Here is a 25,839-nt window from a genome sequence, read left to right on the forward strand (position 1 = left end):
AGCAGTCACCAGGGGTAAAAAAGTGTGCAAAAAGCATTAAAAAAACAAAAACAAACTTACCAGAGTTTGAACCAGGGACCTCCATACCTAACACCTGCATCCTTAACCACTGAACCACTGCTACCTTGACTGATCACCTCACTTAATTTCTGTTTTATAAATGAAATTTCTAGTTGAAATCTGCTTATAATCAAATATTTGTATATTCATAGATCTACCAATAGAAGTACTAGATTGTTCTAGAACATTCTATGTATGTTCCATTAGAAGTCCTCAAAAAATGTGCACTCTATTAGAGTATTACAATAATATTATCAAATATAAAATTTTATCATGCAATGAAATCTATACATATAAAGCTGAAAAGCCGTCTGTCCGTCTACAATTCCGATGACGTCCAACGATTTTCTCGCTAGCTGATGCACGTATCAGAGCATTTTTGTGCCAAACTAAGTGCTCATCATCTAAGAATTACCTCGCTTTTAAATGAAGCTTCTAACCGCCGTCGTTCATCATTTACAGCGCGATTAGTGCAAGGGTGCAGACAAAAATTTGCTCGAATTCTTTCTGTAAACTGCATGCAAACCACAAGTAAACACCTATTCCATTCAACTTAAGCATGCCTTTATAAACAACTTTTAAAGACTCTGTTACCACAAGTGACATTTAATCCATGTCGTAGAGCGTTAGGCTGGAAACTGGTAGGATGGGTTTCAAATCCCAGTTGTATCACTTCTTTTTTCTTTCTCCAAACCTTTTGGTTACAACTTTTCTTCACCAACTTTTTTGCTACAACTTTTTTTTTCATTTTGGCAGCCTTTTTGGTAACAGGTTTTTCTCACTCTACAGTGAAGGCTGTGTATTAGGGACTGACCAAAAGTGTCCTGATTATCAAGGTTTCCTGAATTTTCAGTTCAGTTACATGCTAAGGGATACTTTAGGAGCATTACCAAGTGTCCAGATTATGTAGGTGTCCTTATTTTCAAGTGTCCTGATTAACAGGTTCCATTGTATTGGTTGATATTAGTTTGTGGTAGCTAATTTACTGCACAAAAGTGATGACAATAGGTGATAAAAGTCAGTGGTAGCTTACTCATACAGTACTGTAAATGTAGGGATTGTGGAGGTTAGAGATGATGACAATAGGTTGTAGTGTAGTAAAGGGAACAGGAGGGAATGTTGTAGTATTGTTAACATATAAAGCTCAGCCTGCACTGTAGGCATATACTGCACCCTACATTATGTAGTTTCTTTTTGTTGTCAGTAAGTTAAATGTCATATGTATGGCATACATGACAGGTACTATATATACTAATATCACATAATATGTAGTTTTCGCCTGTGTGGTAGACATAATATTATAGGTATGGACAGGTAGTACAATATTACAGTTGTATTTGCTTATGTAGCTACACACATCTTTCCTGTTTATATGCTCACATCATTCCAGTGTACTTGCAGGATGGCCTAATGGTATTTAATGGTCTTTAAAAGTGACATTCATTATACATGCAACATAGTTACATGAATTTTAATGCATCGTTTCCTTACATGATGTGCATGCCCACAATATAATGCGCAATATGGGGCAGGCACCAATAGGGCAGGTACCAATAAATAATGTCTTTTGTGGTCAATCTTTTATCAAATGATGTCCACATTGTTCACACCTATGTGCTATAAGCATACATATTACTACAGTAGCTTAGCTACTGCAATTCTGCAGGTTCAGGGGTACCTGCGTGCTTCCCATGATTTTGGCAAGATGTTGGTATTAAAAATGTTACCACCATGCATGCTGCAGGGCATGAATGGCACTGATGTTTAATGCTTGGTTGTTATTATAAAGTGATCCCTGCATGTAGGGCAGGTACCAATGCCAGTACATTAATAAGTCTGTCTTCAATAATCATCATTGTATCTACATAGAAAAGAAGATATGTGAGCAAAAACAAACCTCAAAGTCAGCCATAGGCTAGTTTTGGGGCCTTATAAAGTACAAAAAGTAAAATTCACAAGAAAACAGCCATGGTGTGAAAAATGGTGTGGCTTTAAAAATCCTGGGTGAAAAAAGTTGTGAAATCAAAGGTGATGGCCAAGAAATGGCTGTAATGATGTTAATGTTTAAAAAATTAATAATGGCTGTGTACATTGTTAAAATTTATTAGCATTAACATCATTGCAGCCATTTCTTGGCTGCCACCTTTGATTTAGCAACTTTTCTCACCCAGGATTTTAAGGCCGCACCATTTTTTCACAGCTTGGCTGTTTTTGCATGGATCATCTCTACAACCAGATTTATAGACAACTACAACATAGCTCGATCCACAATGTAAGGATGCACTATATAGTTTAGTTGGAAGCTCAGTAATCTCAGTTTAGACTTTCTTTGAAAACGTGCTGAGTGACTATTTGGTCCAGTAGACTTACAGATGTTAAGGTGCTGGAGCATATGGTATACAGTATTCAGAGCAAATCGCAGAAAATTTGAAGTAGATGGAGTCTTAAATTGTTCAGCTGTCTGGTGAGCTTCAGAAACCAACAGTTTGTCAAGAGAAATGGAGAAATAGAACTGCCTATACCAGAATCACAAGTCTTAGGTCTACCTATAATATTATTGACACTACTCCATAGCTGGCTGGATAGATGTTGAATGGACTTTAACTGTTTTACCAGTAGTGTTTGTAAGTAATGAAGTTTTGCTCCATGAATAGATATCTTTAGCCTGTTCTTAAGCAGTTTGTATGGCACACTAAACAGACAGGACTAATAAAAGTGCCACATATCATCTAGATCATCAAAGACATCCATAACATGCCATGGAGTAGAAACAAGGCATGCTCTAATCACATCATCGGGTAAATATAAGCACTTTACACGTCAGAATCCAAGAATTGCATCAAGTGGTCACTCATACCAATTGATTGATGTACAGAATTGACCTAAATATTGGGAGTAGTAAAGACATGGCAGTGGCATAGCTACCATTGAGGCAACCGAGGCAGCTGCCTCGGTAAAAAAAATGCTCAACAATTCAGGCTGAGCACTGAGCAGGCCTGAGTTTTGGCACCTTGAATATTCTACTCAAATGTTACTATACAGCATTACTGTACCACACACAATAGATCTATGGCTGTAGTACTAAGCAGGCCGGAGCCCATGGTGACACAGTCCTGGACCACTTTTCAGCTACTTGAATTTGTATTCGGAAAAAGATAGAGATACTCTAATATAGCAGTCATCGTAATATACTCTAATAGAGCATTCAGTGTAAATTATAGCCAGTACTCTTACACTGCTTGGTCTAAATCATTTACATTGTTAATTTTCTTTAAATTACTTTTCAAAAGTGTTCCAATGAATTAACTGCATGGCATTGCATAAAGCCCATTGATCATGCATGTATATCATGAAAGTAGCCTCCACATGCCATTTCAAAGCATATATTTTCAAAAATTTCCTCAAAGGAGCATGCCCCCAGACTCCCTAGCTTGACACATGCAGTTGATTATTTCATGGAAGAGATATCTCTGACTTAAATATCATATCGGATCAATAAAAAGTATAGTGTGCATGACTATGACCTCTGTTGCAGTCCATGGATGGGCTGACCACTCAAAATATCTCCAGAGTAAGTCAGTTTTTTTTTGTGTTGAGTACAATTAAACTAGTCTAATAATTGAAGCATGGTATACTGTTGCATTAACTAAGCTGGAGCATGACATGTAGAAAAGTACTCAGAGTCTTTTGAAACAATTTCTTCCATCCAACCAGAGAATCAACCTGCAAATGCTGTACCACCCATGCTTGAAAGTGTTTGTGAATCAGTTGAGTCACAAGCAGACCCTCTCAATTACGTCAATGTATAACTTACTTTGCCTCGGTAAAAATTTTTTTCCGGCTACGCCACTGCATGGTCAATAAGAGTGGCAGATGTTGTAGTAACTCTGAGATGATTATACGATATATATGTTGAGTTAAATTATTATCGCTCGGAATAAGCAACAGTAATGGTAGCAGCAGAGAGTAAGTCAATGTTTATATCTCCAGCTATGATGATGTGGTTAAAATACAATGAAAGTTCAGTAACAACATGCTGTAATCCATCCAATCCAGCACAAATACCGGAAGATGGTGAATGGTATACTGACACAACTCACAATTGGAGAGTAAAAAGTCCACAAAACACGTGATTAATTGGGATGGCCTTATCTGGGATTCTGAAAATGTAAGTTGACAATGGTGAATGTGGTGTGTTATTCATACATTTTGGCGGACTACCTGCAAGGACAAACATCCCAGTATAGGTACAACGTGGACAAGAGAGATGGGATGATATATCAATACATTGCAGTATCACAATATGTAAGAGAGTGATACAGGTAGTGATACACTTTTTCAGACAGTTTGTGTGGGACATTGTTAAAGTTTTGTAAAAGCAGTCTGTAATCCAGATTCTGAGTCCTTCATCACACTGAGAATTGGCGTTTGTTTCATCATAGAGTCTACAAAGCAATCTCATTGGCTCTACCAACATTCCAGCAGTGATCACAGAATGCGTGCAACGGTGACCAGATGGTTTATTTTCTTCCCCCACACAAACTGTCTGACATGCGAGACACACAAACGTCTGGCACACAAGACTAGTTATACCACTCCCCCACACATAAAGAAACCCGCAAACACACACACACAAAAGAAAAGCATTACTATGCCATACTTGTCAATATTGCAGCTATGTATCAGCTATAGAAGGCACAAGACAGCTAACTATCACCACTTAATTAGCTGACTCAATGACTATAACTTGTATTTAGGATACATGGTTACTACAACACTATATACATACACATGTACTGCATGGTTGATAAGACAAATGGTAGTTATACAATGGAAATTATACCAAGAGAGAGTTGTTATGCAAATCATACACAATCCTAAGATAAACAAGCAGTGTCAAGTAGACAGGTTCACTTGTATGTTTTACATTCAATGTAGTAATGTTGCACCAATATGAGATTCCGATAACCAATATTGGAAAATATTTTCAAGTCGATAAATGTAGCTGATCTGATATAGCACGGCATATCTATTTTGTAGCAATTTTTACTAGAAATTTGATTGCGAAGGATCAATTTAGCTTGTTTATAGTGGCAGTATTGCTACAACAACAGCTGACAGTATTGCTACAACAACAGCTGACAGTATACTGAAGCAGTAAAAACAACATTGTAATACAGGAAAATGCAACTCTATGCATTTGTATAAACATCATTTGGTACACATGAGCGTGCATTTCTAAATACATACATATTATCTGTATCTGCTGCTAGTTTCATAGTGTTGCCGATCTGATACCCATATAAAATAAATAAATAAATAAAATTAAAAAAAAAACAAAAAAAAAAACAGCAGATACATGGTTATTCTGATAATTGATCCGATTATTGGTGCAGCACTACAATGTAGCAATGGCTACAACCAGTTTCCCAAATATGTGCTAATAAATACCCGAGTCTCCAGTAGTCCAATCCACTGAGTCATTGTATACAACCCTATGAATGGGACCCTGCTAGAGCCGGCATGGGTGTTGATCAAGTTGATTAGTGATGGTTAACTTTGGCCCCCATAATACTTGATTTATGTATTATCAACAGACAGCTCTACAGGCTACACAAAGGCCATGCAAAGGCGTACACACTGCAATGTTTCCTTACACAAACAGCACATACGAAGCAAATAATAAGTGTACTTACACTACATTAGCTAATACAAGAAACTTAATTAGCACTGCCTAACGGGAAGTGTTGGGAATAACGCATTACAAAAGTAACGCGTTACGTAATAGTTATTATATTTTGTGATTTCAAGTAATATAACACGCTACTGTTCATAGTCTAGTAATATAACTTAAGTTGCTTTCAGGGGACCCATTGTTCGTTATATTAGTAACGAAAGTAACGTATTATTACATAACGCATTACTATTACAGTTCATTAGCGATGTGTAATGGTAGTCATAACACATTACCAGGTCCATTACTAACCAATTAGTGTTACTCAGCAGCTTAGTAGCTGCAATAATCTACTGTCCCGATACCCTATAATAAAATTATCCACACCTCAGACAACTGGTCATGTGATTTGCCAGCAATGTTTAGGTATGGCTGAAGTGGTAAAAACAATGAACATCTCTACACAGGTGCAAGAAGCCAGTAGCCATATTTACAGGAGTGTTTACTATATGCTAGCTCAGTAACTAACATGTAAGCCATGTGTAGAAAGGTGTATGGTCAGAGCAAAAGTAACTTAATGTAATATATTAAGTTACTTTTCATTTGGAGTAATATGTAACTGTAACTTATCACATTGCCCAAAAGTAAAGAGTAATATGTTACATTGACAAAGTAACTTTCTCAACACTGCTAACGGGTAGGTAAAAACAGTGGACCTGGGGACCAAGGACCCAAGGAAATCCAACTCTTCTTGGAACTTTTTACACTTCACAGTATTCTATACTTGTACTAGGTACCTCTGTAAGCAGTCTTGCATGGCCAATCCACTTTTTCTCCCCTCGTGGTGTCTCGCACCATGTTTACACTAATTAGAAATTATAAGTGCCTCTAAAAAGTGTCTGAAGCTGACTGCGTTTAGAGTAGGTGCTGGTGTTATGGGTCAGGGGGTATTGTGGGTCACATAGCTTAAAATAAATTTACAGGTTTTTGCAATTGAATTCGTCGCCTTTGCGATTGAATTCGTCCCGTTTGCAATTGAATTCGTCGGTATTGCAATTGAATTCGTCCCGTTTGCAATTGAATTCGTCGGTTTTGCAGTTGAATTAGTCGGTTTTGCAATAGAATTCGTCGCGTTTGCATTACAATTCGTCATAAACAAAACGGCTCCAAGAAACCAACCCGTTCATTAAGAGATGAACTATTTATGCCTTGGAGAGTTACACTTGAGACACTAGAAAGTAATTGGAGCTGGTAGTACGCGAAGTTGATAGCTGTCTGACAAGTTAATTACAGGTTTTTGCAATTGAATTCGTCGCCTTTGCGATTGAATTCGTCCCGTTTGCAATTGAATTCGTCGGTATTGCAATTGAAATCGTCCCGTTTGCAATTGAATCCGTCGGTTTTGCAATTGAATTCGTCGGTTTTGCAGTTGAATTAGTCGGTTTTGCAATAGAATTCGTCGCGTTTGCATTACAATTCGTCATAAACAAAACGGCTCCAAGAAACCAACCCGTTCATTAAGAGATGAACTATTTATGCCTTGGAGAGTTACACTTGAGACACTAGAAAGTAATTGAAGCTGGTAGTACGCGAAGTTGATAGCTGTCTGACAAGTTAATTAACTTGCTCGCGAGTGACCACACCCATCGCGAATGGCGTAGTAGAGTTTGGAATGTTGCTGGATAGGCTGTAGAGGAAGAATTATTGCCTTATAAAGAGTTGTTTACTACTGTTGTACTTGAACAAGTTCTTGTAGCAGCTGCTACATCATGTTTTCGTGTTTCCTCCAGCTGCCATTCTTGTTACGGACGAATTTAACTGCAAAAGCGACGAATTCAATTGCAAAAGCGACGAATTCAATTGCAAACGGGACGAATTCAATTGCAAAGCCGACGAATTCAATTGCAAACGGGACGAATTCAATTGCAAAGCCGACGAATTCAATTGCAAACGGGACGAATTCAATTGCAAAAGCGACGAACTCAATTGCAAACGGGACGAATTCAATTGCAAAGTCGCCGAATTCAATTGCAAAAACCTGTAACTTGCTCGCGAGTGACCACACCCATCGCGAATGGCGTAGTAGAGTTTGGAATGTTGCTGGATAGGCTGTAGAGGAAGAATTATTGCCTTATAAAGAGTTGTTTACTACTGTTGTACTTGAACAAGTTCTTGTAGCAGCTGCTACATCATGTTTTCGTGTTTCCTCCAGCTGCCATTCTTGTTACGGACGAATTTAACTGCAAAAGCGACGAATTCAATTGCAAAACCGACGAATTCAATTGCAAAACCGACGAATTCAATTGCAAAACCGACGAATTCAATTGCAAACGGGACGAATTCAATTGCAAAAGCGACGAACTCAATTGCAAAACCGACGAATTCAATTGCAAACGGGACGAATTCAATTGCAAAAGCGACGAACTCAATTGCAAACAGGACGAATTCAATTGCAAAGTCGCCGAATTCAATTGCAAAAACCTGTAATAGGTTGAATCATACATATTTAAGATGAAAGGGACACTACCACTTTAGATCAACATAAAAAGTGATTATAAGCTAATCATAAATCCAATTAAGAGGTTACACAGGATTTTAAAGTATGTCACTATAGAAATACCCTTCTAGGGGTATTGGGGTCAGGGGGTATTGTGGGTCACATAGCATAAAATAAATTTAATAGGTTGAATCATGCATGTTTAAGATGAAAGGGACACTACCACTTTAGATCTACATAAAAAGTGATTATAAGCTAACCACAAATCCAATTAAGAGGTTACACAGGACTTTAAAGTATGTCACTATAGAAATGCCCTTCCAGATTAGTTACCTGTACCTCTTACCATGTAGTAAGCAGGACAAAGCCATGAAGTCTACGTACTAACGTAACTAAGGTGTTTTGACAATCTTTAGAGTTACTGCAAATGTTTCCATAACATTTACCATAATTCAACATGAAATGATGTATGAACATGGTGACTCATAATACCCCCATATGAATCGTAATACCAACACTTACATGGCTTCAGTGAAAAGATCAAGTGCCCATTACATGGTAAGTTAATTTTTTGAAATTTTAGGACAATAGTTACAACTTTCCCTACAAGTAGCTAGTATGAAATATTGGGGTTACTGTATTAGGTGATAGCGGTGCTTGGAACTTAAGTGACTCATAATTACCACAGCCACTCTATAGGCCACTGCCTGCTGCACAGTAAGCATACTAGTCTATTATGCCGCCTAGCTACTAGAGTAGTTTAGGAACATTGTGCTAATGCATCATGAAGTATATGAAGAGCTGCTGGAACTTGCTTAGCTGGTAATTGTTCGCCTGCTGCACATTGAGCATGCTACTCTATTATGTCACCTAGCTACTAAAAATTAGAAACATTGTACAAACAAACTCTGGGAAAATAGCTAGCGAGTGACCTATAATTAATGCAGTCAACTTCAAACACTTTTTCAGAGGCGCTTAGTTATAATTTCTATTGATGTAAACATCGTGTGAGACGCCGCGAGGGTGGAAAAAGTGGATTGGCCATGCAAGACTGCTTGCAGAGGTACCCAGTACAAGTATAGAATACTGTGACGTGTAAAAAGTTCCAAGAAGAGTTGGATTTCCGTGGGTTCCCGGGTCCACTATTTTTACCTACCCCTCAGCAATGGCGGATCCAGGATGGGGCATTTGGGGCAAATGCCCCCCCCCATCCCTCACCTTGTGGAGGAGCCAGCCATACTTCGGATTAAAATGGCTACTAAACTTGATGTCAGGCCAAGAAACTCATGAAAATATACACATTTTACTAGCATTTATTACAAATTCCGAGACAAATTCACTTTAAACCAAAGTCAAACTAGCTGTGAAATTGTCACACAGCACCTTCGTACGCACTAAGCACCTCTAAAAATAATTATCGTGTTGCAGTTGTTTAAGATACTCAGAGCCTTTAACACAGCTTTTAAGACCTCACAACCATCTGAAAAGACCAAAATGGCAAAAATCAACAGTGAGACACTACCAAGAGGTGATTATTTGCTGCTTCAAAAATGCAGCACTGAACTAGAAAATCTGGCTCTCCCCAACGACTTACAACTTCGTATGTTTGTGCCCCTCCCCTTGCCAACTCCTGGATCCGCCCCTGCTCAGTACGTGGCTTGGAATTAAAATAAAAAATGTTTTGGCGGCGGGATATATAGCCACGCTTAGCTAACATGTTTTTATTTTTACTTTAGAGGGCGCAAATGATATCACACAAAATTACTGCGGTGCTTGTATTAATGTACACAAATCCTTATTATTATATTTATTATTATTATATTTTATTACTGTGCAAGACCTCAAAATAGAGTATAAAAGCACACAGTAGTTATAAATTAAGTAAGGATTTAAAATGTTCTACACTTACACATATTGAATAACATCTTGCCCTTATCACGAGCGTGTTTAAATCTGTTTGGTTCGCCGTGTAAGTCGATCCTAGACACTGCGTAGTACAATCACCTCTGACAGATACAAACAGAACTATGTTGACGTAAATCAGTGATATGAACCTGTTAGACACACAACCGAACCATATGAACCCCCACTCTGCGGTGCTCATTTTCCTGTATCGCGCTTACACCGAATGGCAACATAGATAATGTATGTCACATGGATTGGAAACGCCCATATTATTTACATAGTGACGTCATGGGCGATCCTTGTTTCGCTGCGCGTAAACTTTATGGCCTGGACAGGTGGAAGATTTCACTGTTCTTGTAACCAGCAAATTAGTGTTTGTTGTTTACAGCTGGGTTAGTTGCCACCTACACTAATTGGAGGCTGGACTGGATAGGGCCGCTGGAGAGTAGTAAACAACAGCGTAAGAAAATTCAGGTTCAAAGGTGAAATATGGTGTTTCAAAATGGTTGTGCAAATTTCCTGAAGAAACAGAAAGTGTAGCATTGTTTCTTTGCTGCTGTTTACACTACTTGTAGCAGGTAGAGTGTAATAGGCTAGCTCGATATTCACTGCTTCGCTGTATATTTCCACTGCTTCGATAAAACTTCAGAAAACAGGCAGTACTTTGTGCTATTGTTTAGCTCAAGCTGAGCAGTACTGTAGCTTAAAATTTATTTCAATGTATCACACATTTCTTTGGCTGTGTAAATGCGGTGTCGAGAAATTGGCTAATAGTACTGCTGTTGAATTATTAGTTGGTGCGTACCTACCATTGTCACCTGTCGCAAACAATATTTCTCCCAGTACCCACAGACACACTGTGTTCTTGTTCAGTACACAATGCAACACAATAAACAATGTAAAAGGAATGTCCACGCCTTCGAACCGGCCTTCAAACAAGCAAGAGAAAGCCAAACAGCCATTCAACAAATTTCCCAATGTATTGGCGCACCGTAACTAGGATAGGAAAATAATTTAACGGGCGTTTCCAATCCATTAGGAACGCATACATTATCTATGATGGCAAGTTCGGTTAAAACTCACGTGATTGATATCTACTGACTCAGCAAGTACAGCTGAGCCGCCCTGGCACCCCTTCGAAAAGTAATTTAATTTTCGAAGGGGCGGGCAAAGCCAGACTGGTCGCTGTTGCTGTACAGTTGACTCAGTCAGTTTAGTTATAGTTAAATCAAGAGTTCATAATATTTATATGGGGGAGAGTGTCCAACTGGAGTACATTCAGCAAACACACCTCTGCAAGTAACACCTCAGGCTTCTCTTATGCACTTGTCAATTTCATGCCCCACCCCCCCGGCGTCCCCACACCCCAGGTGGGGATTTGACATTGCTTCTTGTCCCCACCCCTGGGGCAATTGACAGTTGTTAAATTCACTGACCGATTTTCGGTAGTTGCATTTCTAAGTAATAAAATCGCACTTGCTATAATTTTACTAGCTAGCTACAGGGCAGGTTTATTACTAGTCGCATACACGAAATATTTGCTTAGTCATCCTTGGGGTGTTGTCAAATCCCTTACTATGGGGGTGGGAACATAGTGGGGATTTGACAGCCGATTTTGCCCCAGTAGTGGGGAATTTGACACCACGATTTGTCAAATCCCCTGTATTCCCCCACCCTCCCCGGGGGTGGGGAGGGGATGAAATTGATAAGTGCATTAGAAGAAATGTTTGACCTTATCAACACCATGCAATCATCATCTATCAACAGTTCCCTCTTATCAGTAGAATCAGGCTAGAGGTGTACATATGATCGAAAATGAACTTGTAGCAGTGTATTTGTACAGGCTATACTGCATGGCAGTTATAGAAATATTATGAACTCTTGATTAAACTCCACCATGGTAGGATATCGTTGTTATCAACCTGAGGTGAAACCGAAGTGTTGATAACTAGATATCCTATGAGTGTAGGTGGGGTTTAACTAGCTATCCCACACTTTCAAGTAGTCAAGTTCATAAACAATGTGTTAATAAGCATGTCAGTTGTGTATGGCTTAATTGTTTGCTGAATATGTAGTTTTTTGTAATGATATGGCCTTGAGTATGGCTTCAATTTTTTGCTGAACATGTAGTTTTATAGTGTGTATGGCTTCAAATTTTGCTGAACTTGTGAGGGCATGCCAACTTGTAGATTTTATGGTGTGCATGGCTTCAATTTGCTTTGATTACACTTCTTTTAACTTATAATGTGTAATTTCCATATATGTACTGGGGTTTAATTACCATGTATTGGGTTTAACTACCATATACTCCTAGTTGTTTACTTAGATGTATGGCTTCAGTGGGATAAAATTATTTTTATTCAATAGTCTACTGTGAAACTTCACAAATAGAAGGTTATACACTGTTAAAGTTTAGCCATTAATTGCAAAGTAGCTAATGATCACGTAGTGTGGATTTGAACTGGTCAAGTGTCAGCGATTCAAAAATGTAACTAGGTAGTAAGTTCCATTGTCTTGATGTAGAAGGTATTTTTGTTTGCTTTGTGGTGTTACACACCAAGGGTCTGATGGTAACAAATATGTCCAACAGCCATTTTGTACATTATGTTACTATACTTATTTACTTATATAGCTAGCTATACACATACATACAGTTCTACAGATAGTTCAAATTTGAGGTGGGTGGACATGACTGATTGTGTATAGCTGATCTCTCTGCAGGTTGGTTTGTTTGTAGTCGATCTCTCCACAGGGTAATTTGTTTGTAGCTGAACTGTCTATAAAGTGATTTGTTTGCAGCTGATCTCTCTGCAGGTTGATTTGTTTTAGCTGAACTCTCTACAAGCTGATTTGTTTCTAGCTGATCTCTCTGCAGGTTGATTTGTTTCTAGCTGATCTCTCTACACGTTGATTTGTTTGTTGCTGATTGCTCTAAAGGTTGATTTGTTTGTAGCTGAATTCTCTACAAAGTGTTTTGTTTGTAGCTGATCTCTCTACAGGGTAATTTGTTTGTAGCTGAACTCTCTCCACAGTGACTTGTGTGTAGCTGAATTCTCTAGAGAGTGACTTAATTGTAGCTGAACTCTCTACAGGGTGCATAACTTGTTTATAGCTGAACTCTCTTCAGTGTGACTTGTAATGTTCTGAATCTCTACAGTGATATATTTGTAGCTTAACTCTCCACAGCAGGGGCGGATCTAGGATTTATAAAGGGGGGGGGCTAACTCAAGGTACTAATCTCTTGGGTAGAGGTGTGCGAAGCAAGCACACTTCCCAGCATGCAAAGCATGCTGGAACTAGGGGGGTCTGGGGGCATGCCCCCCCCAGGAAAATTTTGAAAAATAGATGCTAAAATACTGCAAATGGAGACATTTCCACATAAAATTCATAATATTTTCTGCCTGTAGATATTTTATATACTGCCTTTAGATTATAGGTATACATGGCTCTCTGAAGCATTTTGGTAATGGAAAAGTTTGGGTAAGTACAGACAACCAAGTACATGATGCACTCCTCTCACAATTGCACAACACTGAATATGTGCATGTTAGAATAAGAATGTTGAAAGTGGAAAATTTTGAAATTTGAACAATACAAGATTGAATCAGAGCATTTTCAATGGAAATTGTGTACCTGAATTAAGTATTGTCATACATATTAACTACACAAGTAGATGAATGAAGCCCTTTAAACACACCAATGCACTTCATTGTATGTATAGGCGCAGGCAGATTTGGAAAAAGTCCATAACAGAACCAACTACATGTTTCCAGTGAATGTTCTATTAGAGTAGTTAGCTGACTGCTCTATTAGAGTATCTCGATCTTGTACACCTCCAATGCTGATCCAGGTCCTTGTTGCATAAACTTTAGCATAAATCCACTGATAATACCTTGGAAAGATGTTTATAAGGTGGTTTTTATGAGTATTTGTATTATTAGTGATCATATAATTATGCTAAGACAAAATTTCATTATAATACTCAGCATATTGATCAAGTAAAGCCTAAATATGAAGGGAGGGCTTCAGCCCCCAAAGCCCCCCCCCCCCCCCCCCCTGGATCCGCCCCTGCACAGGGTGACTTGCTTCCAGTTGAACTGTCTATAAGAGTAACTGTTTGCAGCTGAACTCCCTACAGAATAACTTGCAATGTAATGGAACTCTATAATGGAGTAAGCTGAATGCTCTATTAGGGTGACTGTTCTATTAGAGTATCTCGATCTTGCATTTGCTACACGGAGTTGGCTTTCGAATCATAACTCAGTGGTTTGTAATCCGATTCTTCTGTACTATTGTAAGGACTTTCTAGGATGAGTATTCCAGCTACAGACCGATTTTCAGCTCACTGCTCTAAGCGGTTTGCCTGGTAGACGTGCAAATTCTTGGTATTTTTATTCACGAATCTCGATCGCGCAATTGTTACACACCTTCGGTTTCGTGTCATATCTCCGTGATCTTTACTTCGATTGCTTTCAAACCACCAAAAGGTACTCCTACAATAGTTGATCTATCCACAAACCGATTTTCAGCTCATTCCATGAAGCGGTTTACCCTGTAGGCGTGACAACAAATCGATCTTGTTTTACGCGAATAATTGGTCATAAATCCTGAATTTTTCAACGGATTTGCACCAAATTTGATAATAGGATTCGCCATTGGACTCCCTTTCTCTGTGCCAAATTTCAAGGCAATCGGAGTACGCGCTTGAATTTTATAGCAATTTGTGCAAGTTTGCGAAAAGACGAAGAGAAAAAAAAACGAAGAAAAAATCCGAAACTTTGGCTGCTCGTATCTCGGAAATGGCTTGAGCGATTTCCTTCAAATTTGGAATGTGGACTCCCATAGCTGGCGGACAACTCTGCAGCAAATCTGGTTCCAATCGGATAAGGTATCACCGAGATACAAAGGTGTGAAAATGACGTTTTCTTTCTTCTTGTCAATAATTATACTCACTGTGTCGCGCGCCGGCTTCTTAATTGGGCCGCACGACATATCGTGTGTCTTGACACTTATATAACCACACCTGTGGTGGTACGACTCTGTACATAACTGATACTGTCAGTGGCGTAGCTACCATTGAGGCAACCGAGGCAGCTGCCTTGGTAAAAATGCTCAACAACAGGCTGAGCAGGCCTGAGTTTTGGCACCCCCGGATTTTCTACTCAAACGTTACTAGACAGCAGTACTGTACCCCAGTAGCTGAAAAGTGGTTCAGCACCATGAGAGGCACCATGTCACCATAGGCTCCAGCCCTCCTTAGTAGAATACTACAGCCATAGCAGGGGTGGATCCAGAGTTTGGAAAGAGGGGGGCACCTTGCTGAAAAACAGTTGAAGACCAAAAAAAAAAAAAAAAAGGTCACAAAAATAATAGCTAGTTATCCTTTACCAAATATATCACGTCTGTTACGTAAAATATTTATAGCTTCATAGGTAAGCTACACTGCCTCATGAACATTATGACTGCTTTATTAGAGTAATCGACTGCTCTATTAGAGTATCTCGATCTTGTATGCAATTTCTTGAAGTGAGGCGGGGGGGGATTTGCCTTGGATGGGATCCGCCATTGCATAGATTCTATTTTGTGTGGCTTGAATTTGTAAAAGATCGAGATACTCTAATAGAGCAGTCATCTAATATACTCTAATAGAACATTCAATACAGATTATAGCCACTGTTCTCATTACACTGCTTGATCATTTCTATTTATGTAAATTGTTTTCACATTACTTTTCAAAAGTTCCAATGAGTTAACTGCATGGCATTACATTGAGCTAATTGATCATGCATATCATGCATTTGCAGTTACAATCAAAAAGAATAACCTGCTCTACATGCCTTTTCAAAGCATATACGAAATTTTCCTTAAGGGAGCATTCCCCTAGACTTCCTAATTTGACATGCTTAGCACATGCAGTTGAACATCACATGAAAGAGATAATTATCTCAGACTTAAACATCACATCAGATCAATAAAAAGTAGTATTCATGACTATGACAGTTCATGGATGGCCTGACCGCTCAAAATTTCTCCGGAGTACGTTATGTTGCATGCAATTAAACTAGTCTAATAATTGAAGCATGGTATACTGTAGCATTAACTATGCTGGAGCATTAAAGAGATAACCATCATTAGTAATAAGATGATAGATACAATACATTATTAGTCCTCAGTCTCATGTGACCACAGTCAGACCAAGCAAAATGAGATCTTGTGGGCATGGCAAGGAGTGTGTACATGTAAAAAAAATAATAACAACAACAGCAACAACAATGATTACAAGAAAAAATTAAGTTAAGTGCTTGGTTGACCAGTCACTACAATTCCTGGCCAAGAAAATCTTTTGTGAACATGTCATACATTAACGAGCAGCATTGTTGAGGATCTGTTGGATGGAAGATTTGGTGGCTACAGAAAGTTGTACAAAGTCAATGAAGTTCTTGATGTTCTGAATGGAAGAAGGTAGGTAGTGACCTAGCACACTAATTTCAACAGTTTCATAGTAGTTTGGGATCTGTAAGTGATCAAATTCCGAAAGCAGTTGATGATAGTTTTTTTTGTTTTCTGGACGTAGCAGATTGAATGCTGTGTTTTGAGTCCTGAGGGTAGGTTAGTTCAAGTAAAGCAACAGAGGGTTTGCCTGAGTTATATACAATGATATCTAGCCTGTGAGGTGTGATTAGTAAGGTTACTTATGACATGTAGAAAAATGCCCAGAGTCTTCTGAAACGGTTCAGTTTTTTCTTCATCCAACCTGTAAATTCTGTACCACCCATGCTTAAAAGTATTTGTGAATCAGTTGAGTCAGAAATAGACCCTCTCAATTTGGTTAATGTATAAACTTTGCCTCAGTAAAAATTTTTCCTGGCTACGCCACTGACTGTACACCATGGTATAGAACTGTTATGCTACAGTTTATGACTACACTTACCATAATACACAGGAAAAAAATCACGATTCCAATTGTTAGAAGTATAAAAGGAATTTTGAAAAGTGGAATAAGATTTATGATGTGATTTCACACATTCTGTGAAATTCTTACCTAAACAGAAACGAGTCTCTTAACAAACACCTAAATCGACCAACAATTATTTACCTGAGTAGATTATTGTAAATAAACTCTTGTCTCCTTTGTGAATAACTCAGAGATCACAAGTAGATAAGCTAAAGACACCGTAAGGGCTATAATTCTACTGATTTTGATCACTACCAGGTACTGTTTCACTATAAATTACTATCTATACCAAAACAGCCAAATTGTGAACGAAGAGTACAGCCCCCAGAAAAAGATTTACGGTAGTGAGTAAAAAGCATGCTCTATCCATGGAGAGTGTGACATGTCACTTTTTAATAAGCAACCTTCTGACACATTTTTTTTATACTGGAGGCCCTCTATAAAATTTTAATAATGACAATTCAGATTAATTTGATGCCCAATCCTAGTGAAACTTGGAGAAGACAACATAAATTCACTTGAATTGTCATCATGAAAATTTCTGCCATCAACTTACCATCACATGCAGCCATTTCTTGGCCACCACTAATAATATTGCTTTTTAAAGTTGTAAAATAATTTTTGTATGCAAACTTGCACGAAAATTTCTTACATGAAAATTGTACATAAGATTGAATTACTCTAATAGAGCAGTCATTCATGTAAATCATATGAAAATATTTAACATGAAAATTTTTGTACTGCGGTTGGCAAAAGGCATGTATTGGGATGAAGCGATGTTGAACAGTGAAGAAATCTCTTATCTCTCTGTAGAATTATGGTTGGCTGGAGACATCAGTCAGTCAGTCAAGCAGTTAGTAGAAATTTCTGCTAAATTCGTACCTTCACAAAAAGGCTATGTATCCAATGCCATTTTAAAACAACCTTATCACTACTAGATGCCTGCAAACTAAAAACATGAGAGTTCAAGTTAGACAAGATATTTCAAACAGCAACTAGACTTGAAACAAAGTATATTGTGATTTATAATCCTTCACATATTATGATCATAAACTGATAGCTCAAGCAGATCTATCAAGATACATAACTATTTTATAAAGCAGTCACCCTAATAAAACAATCATGTATGGTACTCTAGCCACATTACATAGCTACCTTTGCAAATGGGAAACAATTATAACCATGCAATAAAAAATTTCTTACATAATTTTCATGCACAAGATCACCTTCTTTACTGAAAGTACATGTGGTACTTTGCTGCTGTAGCACCTTAAGTAATAACTAGAGTCATGAAACTGCCTGGATGATTGATACTGTTCTGAAGCCAGTTAAGTAAATTAAAAAAAAGTTGTTATTTAGTCCTGGTACTAGCTCACACATGGAGTTGCTTGTACAGCAACTTCAAGTAAATAATCAATAAAACAGAATTCTTTGTCAAAGCGAAAAGTAAGGATCCATATGCTAAAAACAAATGTAGTAAAACAAGAGACATGACATAACTAGCTATGTACACGTGTATGTACTATTTAATAAATCATGTTAAAACATCACTTACAATATGCAATAGTGTGGCTAATAGGCAAGTATGAAACTTTCTTTCAATTCACCAAACTTTAATCCTACCATACTTCTACTGTTTTAAATACAAAATATGGTACATTATAATTATTCATTGTGTGGTTGCTTTAATTTATTATAACTTTAAAATGAAGTAGGAGAGCATGCAGTATATTCAGGAAGCAACATACAGTATTCTGTTACAAATGTACAATGTACGTATGCTAGTAAAATGCAATACAAAAATACTACAGAATGATATAGAAATTGTCAATAAGCTTAAACATCGGTTTCAGCATAAGAAGGTATTAGTTTCAATCCTCCACTCTTTGGCTCAGAGTACCCATGTTCTGGTGGTGATGACGTCGCTGTGGTCTGTTGTTTCTTCTGCATGTCTTGTAGTGTTCGTTGTACAAAGTCACTCTGAAATGACAGATAGTAGTCATTAAGGTTGAACTGTGAACTACTTTCTATTACATTAAAGAGTTAATAATAATTATATTAGTAACTGTGGTTTAGTGTGGTTGTCAAATTATTGTTTAAATGAATATTTCTATTGACCAATGAACCAATGTGTGCTTTTTTAACGAGCTGCAGTAGGCCACAGCTTGCTTGGCCACATGCAGAGCATGTACCTGGTTACTGAAAAAAATTGTGTATCTTCATGTGTGTCTGTCCAACACATAAGCAAAATATGTATTTAATCTTTTCAATGATCTACAAGAATCCCACATGTTTGTACAAGCCTAATTTTATATAGAACGCATTAAACACAACAAGTAAATATGTGACCGGATTTGACAAAACCAGGCTTCCACACACATCCAATTCTTTGACTCTTATCATTTGTAACCTGACAACTCAGTATGCTTTTGACCTACAATTTTCACACAATGCTTTCATTGCATTATACAATAACAGGACCAAATCTGTTACCAATAGCATACTGCTACATTGAGTTATGGTCCTTTAAAGTCATAAATCTGGATGTGTGTGGAAGCCTGGTTGTGTCAAATCTGGTCACATATATAAAATACATGTTTTGTGATGAAGGAAGTTGCTTACAGCAAAACCTTGATATCATTGTATTCTTTAAAGCAAGAAGAGTTTGCTTTGTAAGCTAGGAGATGCAAGATATGGACATCGACCTGTGTTTTATTTTTTGCCTTCGCCTTGGTTATAGGTAGAACGTAGCAATTGATTTGCCTGTTTATGGAACATGATGATTTAAGTTACAGTACATTCCTGTATAGGATTGCATTCGTAATTTATGCATGAACAGCATCTGTAGTTTATTTTCTGTATTATCCCTGTACAAATCAACCTTTCCATTGCTAGGGATGTAGTTTCTTGGATTGAAAATTAGTTATAAGCCTTTGGGAGGCTGTTCAGTACTAGTATCTTAAACAGTCGATTCAGTGGTGGCGATTCATTCACTGGAGAAGCACTCAAGCATCTGTTTTACATATCTTCTAAAACTTTTACTCTATCTTTAACACATGCTAATTTAAATCTCAGATCTGAAAAGCAAGAAAGTTGTAAGAGATGCTCAACATTTCCATCCAGTAAGTATATCTCCACTCCATATTCATTCTCATCCTTTCTTTTATTCCTTTGTTAATTTTACTTATCAACCAATGCTTCTGTGGTGAGGTGGTTTACTGAAATTGTTTTTGTAAAAGCGCGTGCACGCATGTGTGTGTGTGGGACCAAGAAACGATGGTATGATGGTGTGTTGTCTGATCTGAAAGCCAACACTATTGATGACTGCTCTATGCCAAGATAGGTCTCAGTGGACTAAATTATGTAATGCTTAAGTATGTAAAGTGGCACAGTCAAGGAGACACTTGTGCTGCAAACTCGTTCCCACAAGACAATACTTACAACTGTTTCTGTGGTTGACAGTTCCACCATCAGGGGGATTTGACACGACATCGTCACTACTGTGGTCTGTGTGAAGACAACAGCTTGTCACTGGTCCCTACCTAGGGCCCCACTATCGCTGAGCAACTTCAGTGGGCGGCATCAAGGGGTGAAGAGAGGTGTGTGCGTGCGTACCTATCTACCTATCTATGTTTGTTCGTATGCACCCATGTGAGCAAAATTGTTAAATGGTAAAAGCAGCTTGCACGTAAGAAGTAAAAGCAAATTGAAGTCTGCATTAAACTTAGTAAACTTTGGTCTCAAGTAGATTCTTTTTGGCGGTTTAAAGTATGGGTGTGGTGACTCTCCTTAGACTTTGTGAATAACCTTTCCTTCAAGTTTTACAGGCGTTTAACAACTAAAAAACAATGTAGCAGGCCTTGTAGACTACTAGGAATAGCCTATCCCTTCGAGTTGAAAGTGGGTGTTTCCCCAACGTATGCGAACGAAATTGGAGAGCAGCTTTGAGGCTTTGTCAATAGAATCTGTGAGAAAAAACATGATAGCTAAACTTTAGAAGATACTGCTGTGTGTAACATGTTGTTAAAAGTGTTACCTAGCAATGCATAGCAAACGTAATTGAAGAATTACAAAAATTCATGAATTACAAAATGTGAACTTACATTAATGTAATTAATTGATGTATTATAACTAAATAGTTATACATATTTGGTTAATTCCAAATGAAGTTAGCTAGCTGCATGGCGCCTGGTTTATACAAATAGCACAACATCAACTTGTTTGCCTTATTATATAATAACTTCACTCAGGTAACAATATATATAGTTGTTGAGTTCCTTAGTTTATTTATATAGGTTACTAAGTAGTCCAGCGTATTGGATACTATGATTAGAGGTGTACCGATAATCGGATCGGCTATAATATCGGTACACCTCTAACTATGATGTGATTCAACAATCCAGTCACTGGTGAACTTGGCACTTAATGCGTTATGTAAGTATGCATTTTAAGTATGCAAATGTTTGTCACTACATTTCTTGCTGTTATTGTGTAATATATCAAGACTATCATGCAGTCAAATACACTACTAAGAATGGTCATACATTGCAAATTATCATGTCAAGCAGATGTACATAATATGTAAAGCAATGCTAAAGACTTCATTAATTGTAAAATGTCACACAGTAAATTACTGCCTGGTCAATTGTTGGTCCAGGGGTGGTGGAGCAGGCCGAAGAGTGGGGGGGCCAACTTTGACAATGAAATTTTCCCAATGCAATTTGAAGCACACAACAGTTTGGGAGTCTGGGAGCTTGAAAATTTTCATACTTTAGAAGCGAGAGTTAGGCAGAGTGCCTATTTTAGACTATTTTGTTATGCTTTTAGCAAAGGTAAAGGTGACTGCTCTATTAGAGTAACTTGATCTTTTCTGGCAAGCATTGTCCAAGTGGGGGGAGGGGGGCTATAGCTCCCATGTTTCTACTGCCTATGTGTTAAGGAATTTTTTCTGTAGTATTATTTGTTTGGTTCTGCAGAATATGGCTGCTGATGATGTGGCCATACTCGTGAAAATTCAATGAACTGTGGTACAGTGGTATGGAAAACACATCTGCACTTGTAGTGTTTGCCATGTTGGTATAGCAAGGTGGACATGAGATGGCCACTAAGCAAGATAACAATCTTTCATTATAATATAATAGTTTCCAACTCAAAGAACTTGTCTATTCTAAAGAGAAAGAATTTGCATGATTTCATACATAGTAAACAGCACTAGTCTACGGGAAGCATCTGGTCATCCCAGAAATGGGACTTCTATGAGCATGTCCATTCGGATATTGCTTTGAAGTGCATAAAACAATTCGGCAAAATTTTATTCCACGAGTGAGTTATGATGCCATACCACCAAGCCATTAATAGGTTAAATGACAGCACTCACTTGTACATTAGCATTCTCTGAATCAGCTTCTGCTTGTGCAGGGTACATCTGACAATATGGCTCATCAACATTATTGATCTCAATGTACTCCTCCTTTTGTTGGCTGGTCAACATGATGTCCAACTCTTTTTGTAACTCAGGAAATTCTAGTCGATGTTCTGGATAGTGTTGCCAACACTTCAGCATTATTTCATACCTACAACACATGAACGTATTGCATATGAACAGGTATGCATTATACTACACATTACATTATACTACACATTAGCAACCTAACAATGCAAGTAGTAATTTCTGCAACTATTTAAAAAAATATACATCTACCCAGGTGGAATCCAAGCACACATACAAAGTATTGTGTAGTATTTTATGTCTGCATGTATGTACAGTACATACATTCTTACGTACGTATGCATGTACGAACATATGTATTTGTAACACATGCGTATTCATGTACAATGTAGACAATATAAATGTTTCTAGAACGTACAATTCTTGAGAACAATTTTTTGGACAATTCAGTCTCTTCTTTGTCATAAGAAATGGCAGTATTTCTCCATTACCAAGTGAAGGGTAGGGATAACCACCTGAGAATAAGACAACATAACTACATACATTACATCTAAACAGTGTTACCAGTACCATACCTAAAGTGCAGATTTCCCAAAGAGTAATGCCAAATGCCCATCTGTAAATATTAACAGTAAGCACAAAAGTATAATGTGGTAACTTACTATGTAAAACTAACATGTAACACATGTATATTTCAGGTCTCAAAACTGGCTAAAATAGCACCACAGAGCTGTACAGCCACTTTATAGCCATCCATATTTGGTCAGAGCTCCATTAAAGCTTGATACCGTTCGTATAGCTTGTCACTGAGCTTGGAAAAAACAGCCAGCAAAAGCAAACCACCCAAGCCTGGTTGATTTTGACAGTATAGTGTATTCATGTAGCTTTGTGCTTGTGGCAAAAAATCAAACTTGCTGTCATGGGCAATAAAACCAGTTTTACCAGACCCATTGACATATGTAATCGTTGCAGCAAAAACTTGCCTAGTTTGCACAAGCATGCACTTTGAGAAAAGTAAAATTAAAAAAACATTGATGAATTTATATACCTGCTATAACAAAAAACTATGCAGGTTTTTATCGAATCATTACTCAAGGAAGCAAGTCTCAAATCTTATACACCATCATCTTTGCCTACTCATGGAGAGTGTAAATATCTTTGTATTGTTTCAGTAGCCCAACAAGTCATGTGCATTTGTTTACGATGCAGTAAATGTAAACAAAATTGTTGTTATTTCTTCTGTATGTATATGTGCAAGTGACTATTGGGATAAAACTACACTTTGATTGATTTCCAATTCATGGTTAACATTATAAACTAAATACCAATTCTATATATAGACTAATTCCAATTCTATATATAGACTACTCCAAAAGCAGTAATAGCTGTAGATTGAAGCACCTGCAGTTTATTATAGTTGCTGTAAAATTTGATTTCTTTGCTCTTCCTACTGTCTACGTGTTACTCACCATGATAGGGTAACCCGGACATTGTACATGATGCTCAGAAAATGTGTAAGTTGTGCAAACTATAGGTGGGTCTTTGCTGAGATGGTCACATGTACGCATTCTGTATACACACTATTTACTAAATTTTATCAGCACTCACACATCAGATTGATGAGTGAATGTCCTATCCAAGATTGATTCTGGAGCCATCCAACGAATGGGCAACTTTCCATCAGTAGACTTTGTGTAAACTGAACTGTATGCCAGAGATCGGGCCAGGCCAAAATCAGATACTTTCAGTCTCTTTCCTTCTCCAACTAAAACATTTCTACATGCCAAGTCACGATGTATGATCTTCAATGACTGGAGGTAACTCTGTTAAAAAATGTGCACAAATGAAACCATGCATGCTTGTTTGCTTGTTACCAATATACATACGTATCATAAATTTGTAAACCCAACAGTACATGTAGGAGTTAACCATACCACGTTCATTGGTATGTATCACTGAGTTGACCGACGTGAAAATGGCTTGGTGAAGTTTTGCAATTATACTTAAATGGAGAATTATGCAACATATTACTAAAAGATCATAAGAAAACCCTTTGTTTGGCTTTCTTTTGTAAGTGTTTTTAATAAGCAAGACAGACATTTAAATATAGCTCCAAAACTTTTGAGTGTAATTTAGAATTATGATGACCTCAACTATCTGTTATAAATACTGTCATTATTAAACAGTACAGTAGTACCGTTAAAGTAGGGATGGCATCAAAAGTGACACGTGCCACCAGAAATGCCACATTTAAAAATTATCCTTGAGACATCTTATGCAACAAAAACCACCTTTACAGAATAATACTAATCTATCTAACATGAAATATAGTATTAAAATCAAGAAAACACCTTCAGGCAGCCGGATATACCCCAAAACTTGAAATTTCGTCTGCTTCACTCGCTCACTCGCTCACTCACTCACTCACTCACTCACTCACTCACTCTCTCTCTCAATTACTCACCACGGTCGCATGCCCAGAGAACAAACAAAGCAGCACATGGCCACCATTTTATACCACAATAACAAACTCACTGGTGGAATGTGGCTTTTGGGGTTCTGACGAGTGTGCTCCGTCTGCGCCTTGTCTTTCCTTTATCTTCAATCAGGTTGGTTGTCTTCTTCTTCAAGCATTGAAACCATATCGAGGTGTCAATTTTCTGCATCAACACTTTCCCTGAGCAGCATATCTAGACACCACAAAATTGTTTCAGAAGGCGCTAACGCTGCTGAAAGAAGTACTGGACACCCAGTCGTAAACTAAACATAGTCTAGTGTTATATGTGATACTTAAAGGCTACTGGTACAGCAAATAAGTTGTCACTTCGACTTTTGCCAACACCTGGACTGCGATTGACAAAGAGATTTATTATAGATGGACTAATGCTCGACAGTTTGTTCCTTCGAACACACCAACTCAGCTACTTGCCGGACGAGATCTCTGTGTGTGTCTGTGTGATTGGCTACTAAATACTCAAGTGGATAGTTTGGCGGACAAGAAGATTTTATTACTTCCTGGTACCGAGACAAAATGGACCAGTTTGTTTGAACAACTTCCGGCCTGGGTGAATAGAACAACCATCTCTCAGACTGAGACAGTTCATAGATCTGAGCGCCACTGCTACTACGACCTGAGGTAAGTGAGTTATGCACGGTACTATGGGCCTATGCACTTCCAATTTTGGCACAGCATGTACTTTAATAAACCGTTCAGGAACTTGATACCAATACAGTTTATAGCTATGTCACCTCGTAGTTAGATATTATATGCCTCATATACAGTTGTTATGTGTGTGTTT

At 37.9% G+C, this 25,839-nt stretch overlaps 2 protein-coding genes across 3 annotated transcripts in view; both read right to left on the reverse strand.

The window, feature by feature from the left end:
* Nucleotides 1-10,385, reverse strand: part of LOC136249314 (uncharacterized) — an 86,277-nt gene extending 75,892 nt beyond the window's left edge. For both annotated transcript variants that reach the window (XM_066041275.1, XM_066041274.1), the window contains exon 1: nucleotides 10,141-10,385. In XM_066041275.1, the coding sequence (XP_065897347.1) occupies nucleotides 10,141-10,335 (195 nt within the window). In that variant the 5' untranslated portion in view covers nucleotides 10,336-10,385. The remainder of the gene's footprint in view (nucleotides 1-10,140) is intronic.
* Nucleotides 10,386-18,763: 8,378 nt separating this feature from the next.
* Nucleotides 18,764-25,839, reverse strand: part of LOC136249315 (uncharacterized) — a 41,825-nt gene continuing 34,749 nt past the window's right edge. The window contains exons 24-28 of the mRNA XM_066041276.1: nucleotides 24,149-24,363; nucleotides 23,116-23,156; nucleotides 22,959-23,055; nucleotides 22,469-22,664; nucleotides 18,764-19,071 (exon numbers count right to left, since the gene is read on the reverse strand). Of these exons, the coding sequence (XP_065897348.1) occupies nucleotides 18,928-19,071; nucleotides 22,469-22,664; nucleotides 22,959-23,055; nucleotides 23,116-23,156; nucleotides 24,149-24,363 (693 nt within the window). The 3' untranslated portion in view covers nucleotides 18,764-18,927. The remainder of the gene's footprint in view (nucleotides 19,072-22,468; nucleotides 22,665-22,958; nucleotides 23,056-23,115; nucleotides 23,157-24,148; nucleotides 24,364-25,839) is intronic.

The sequence above is a fragment of the Dysidea avara genome, chromosome 3 (genome assembly GCF_963678975.1).
Source record: "Dysidea avara chromosome 3, odDysAvar1.4, whole genome shotgun sequence".
Classification (NCBI taxonomy): domain Eukaryota; kingdom Metazoa; phylum Porifera; class Demospongiae; order Dictyoceratida; family Dysideidae; genus Dysidea; species Dysidea avara.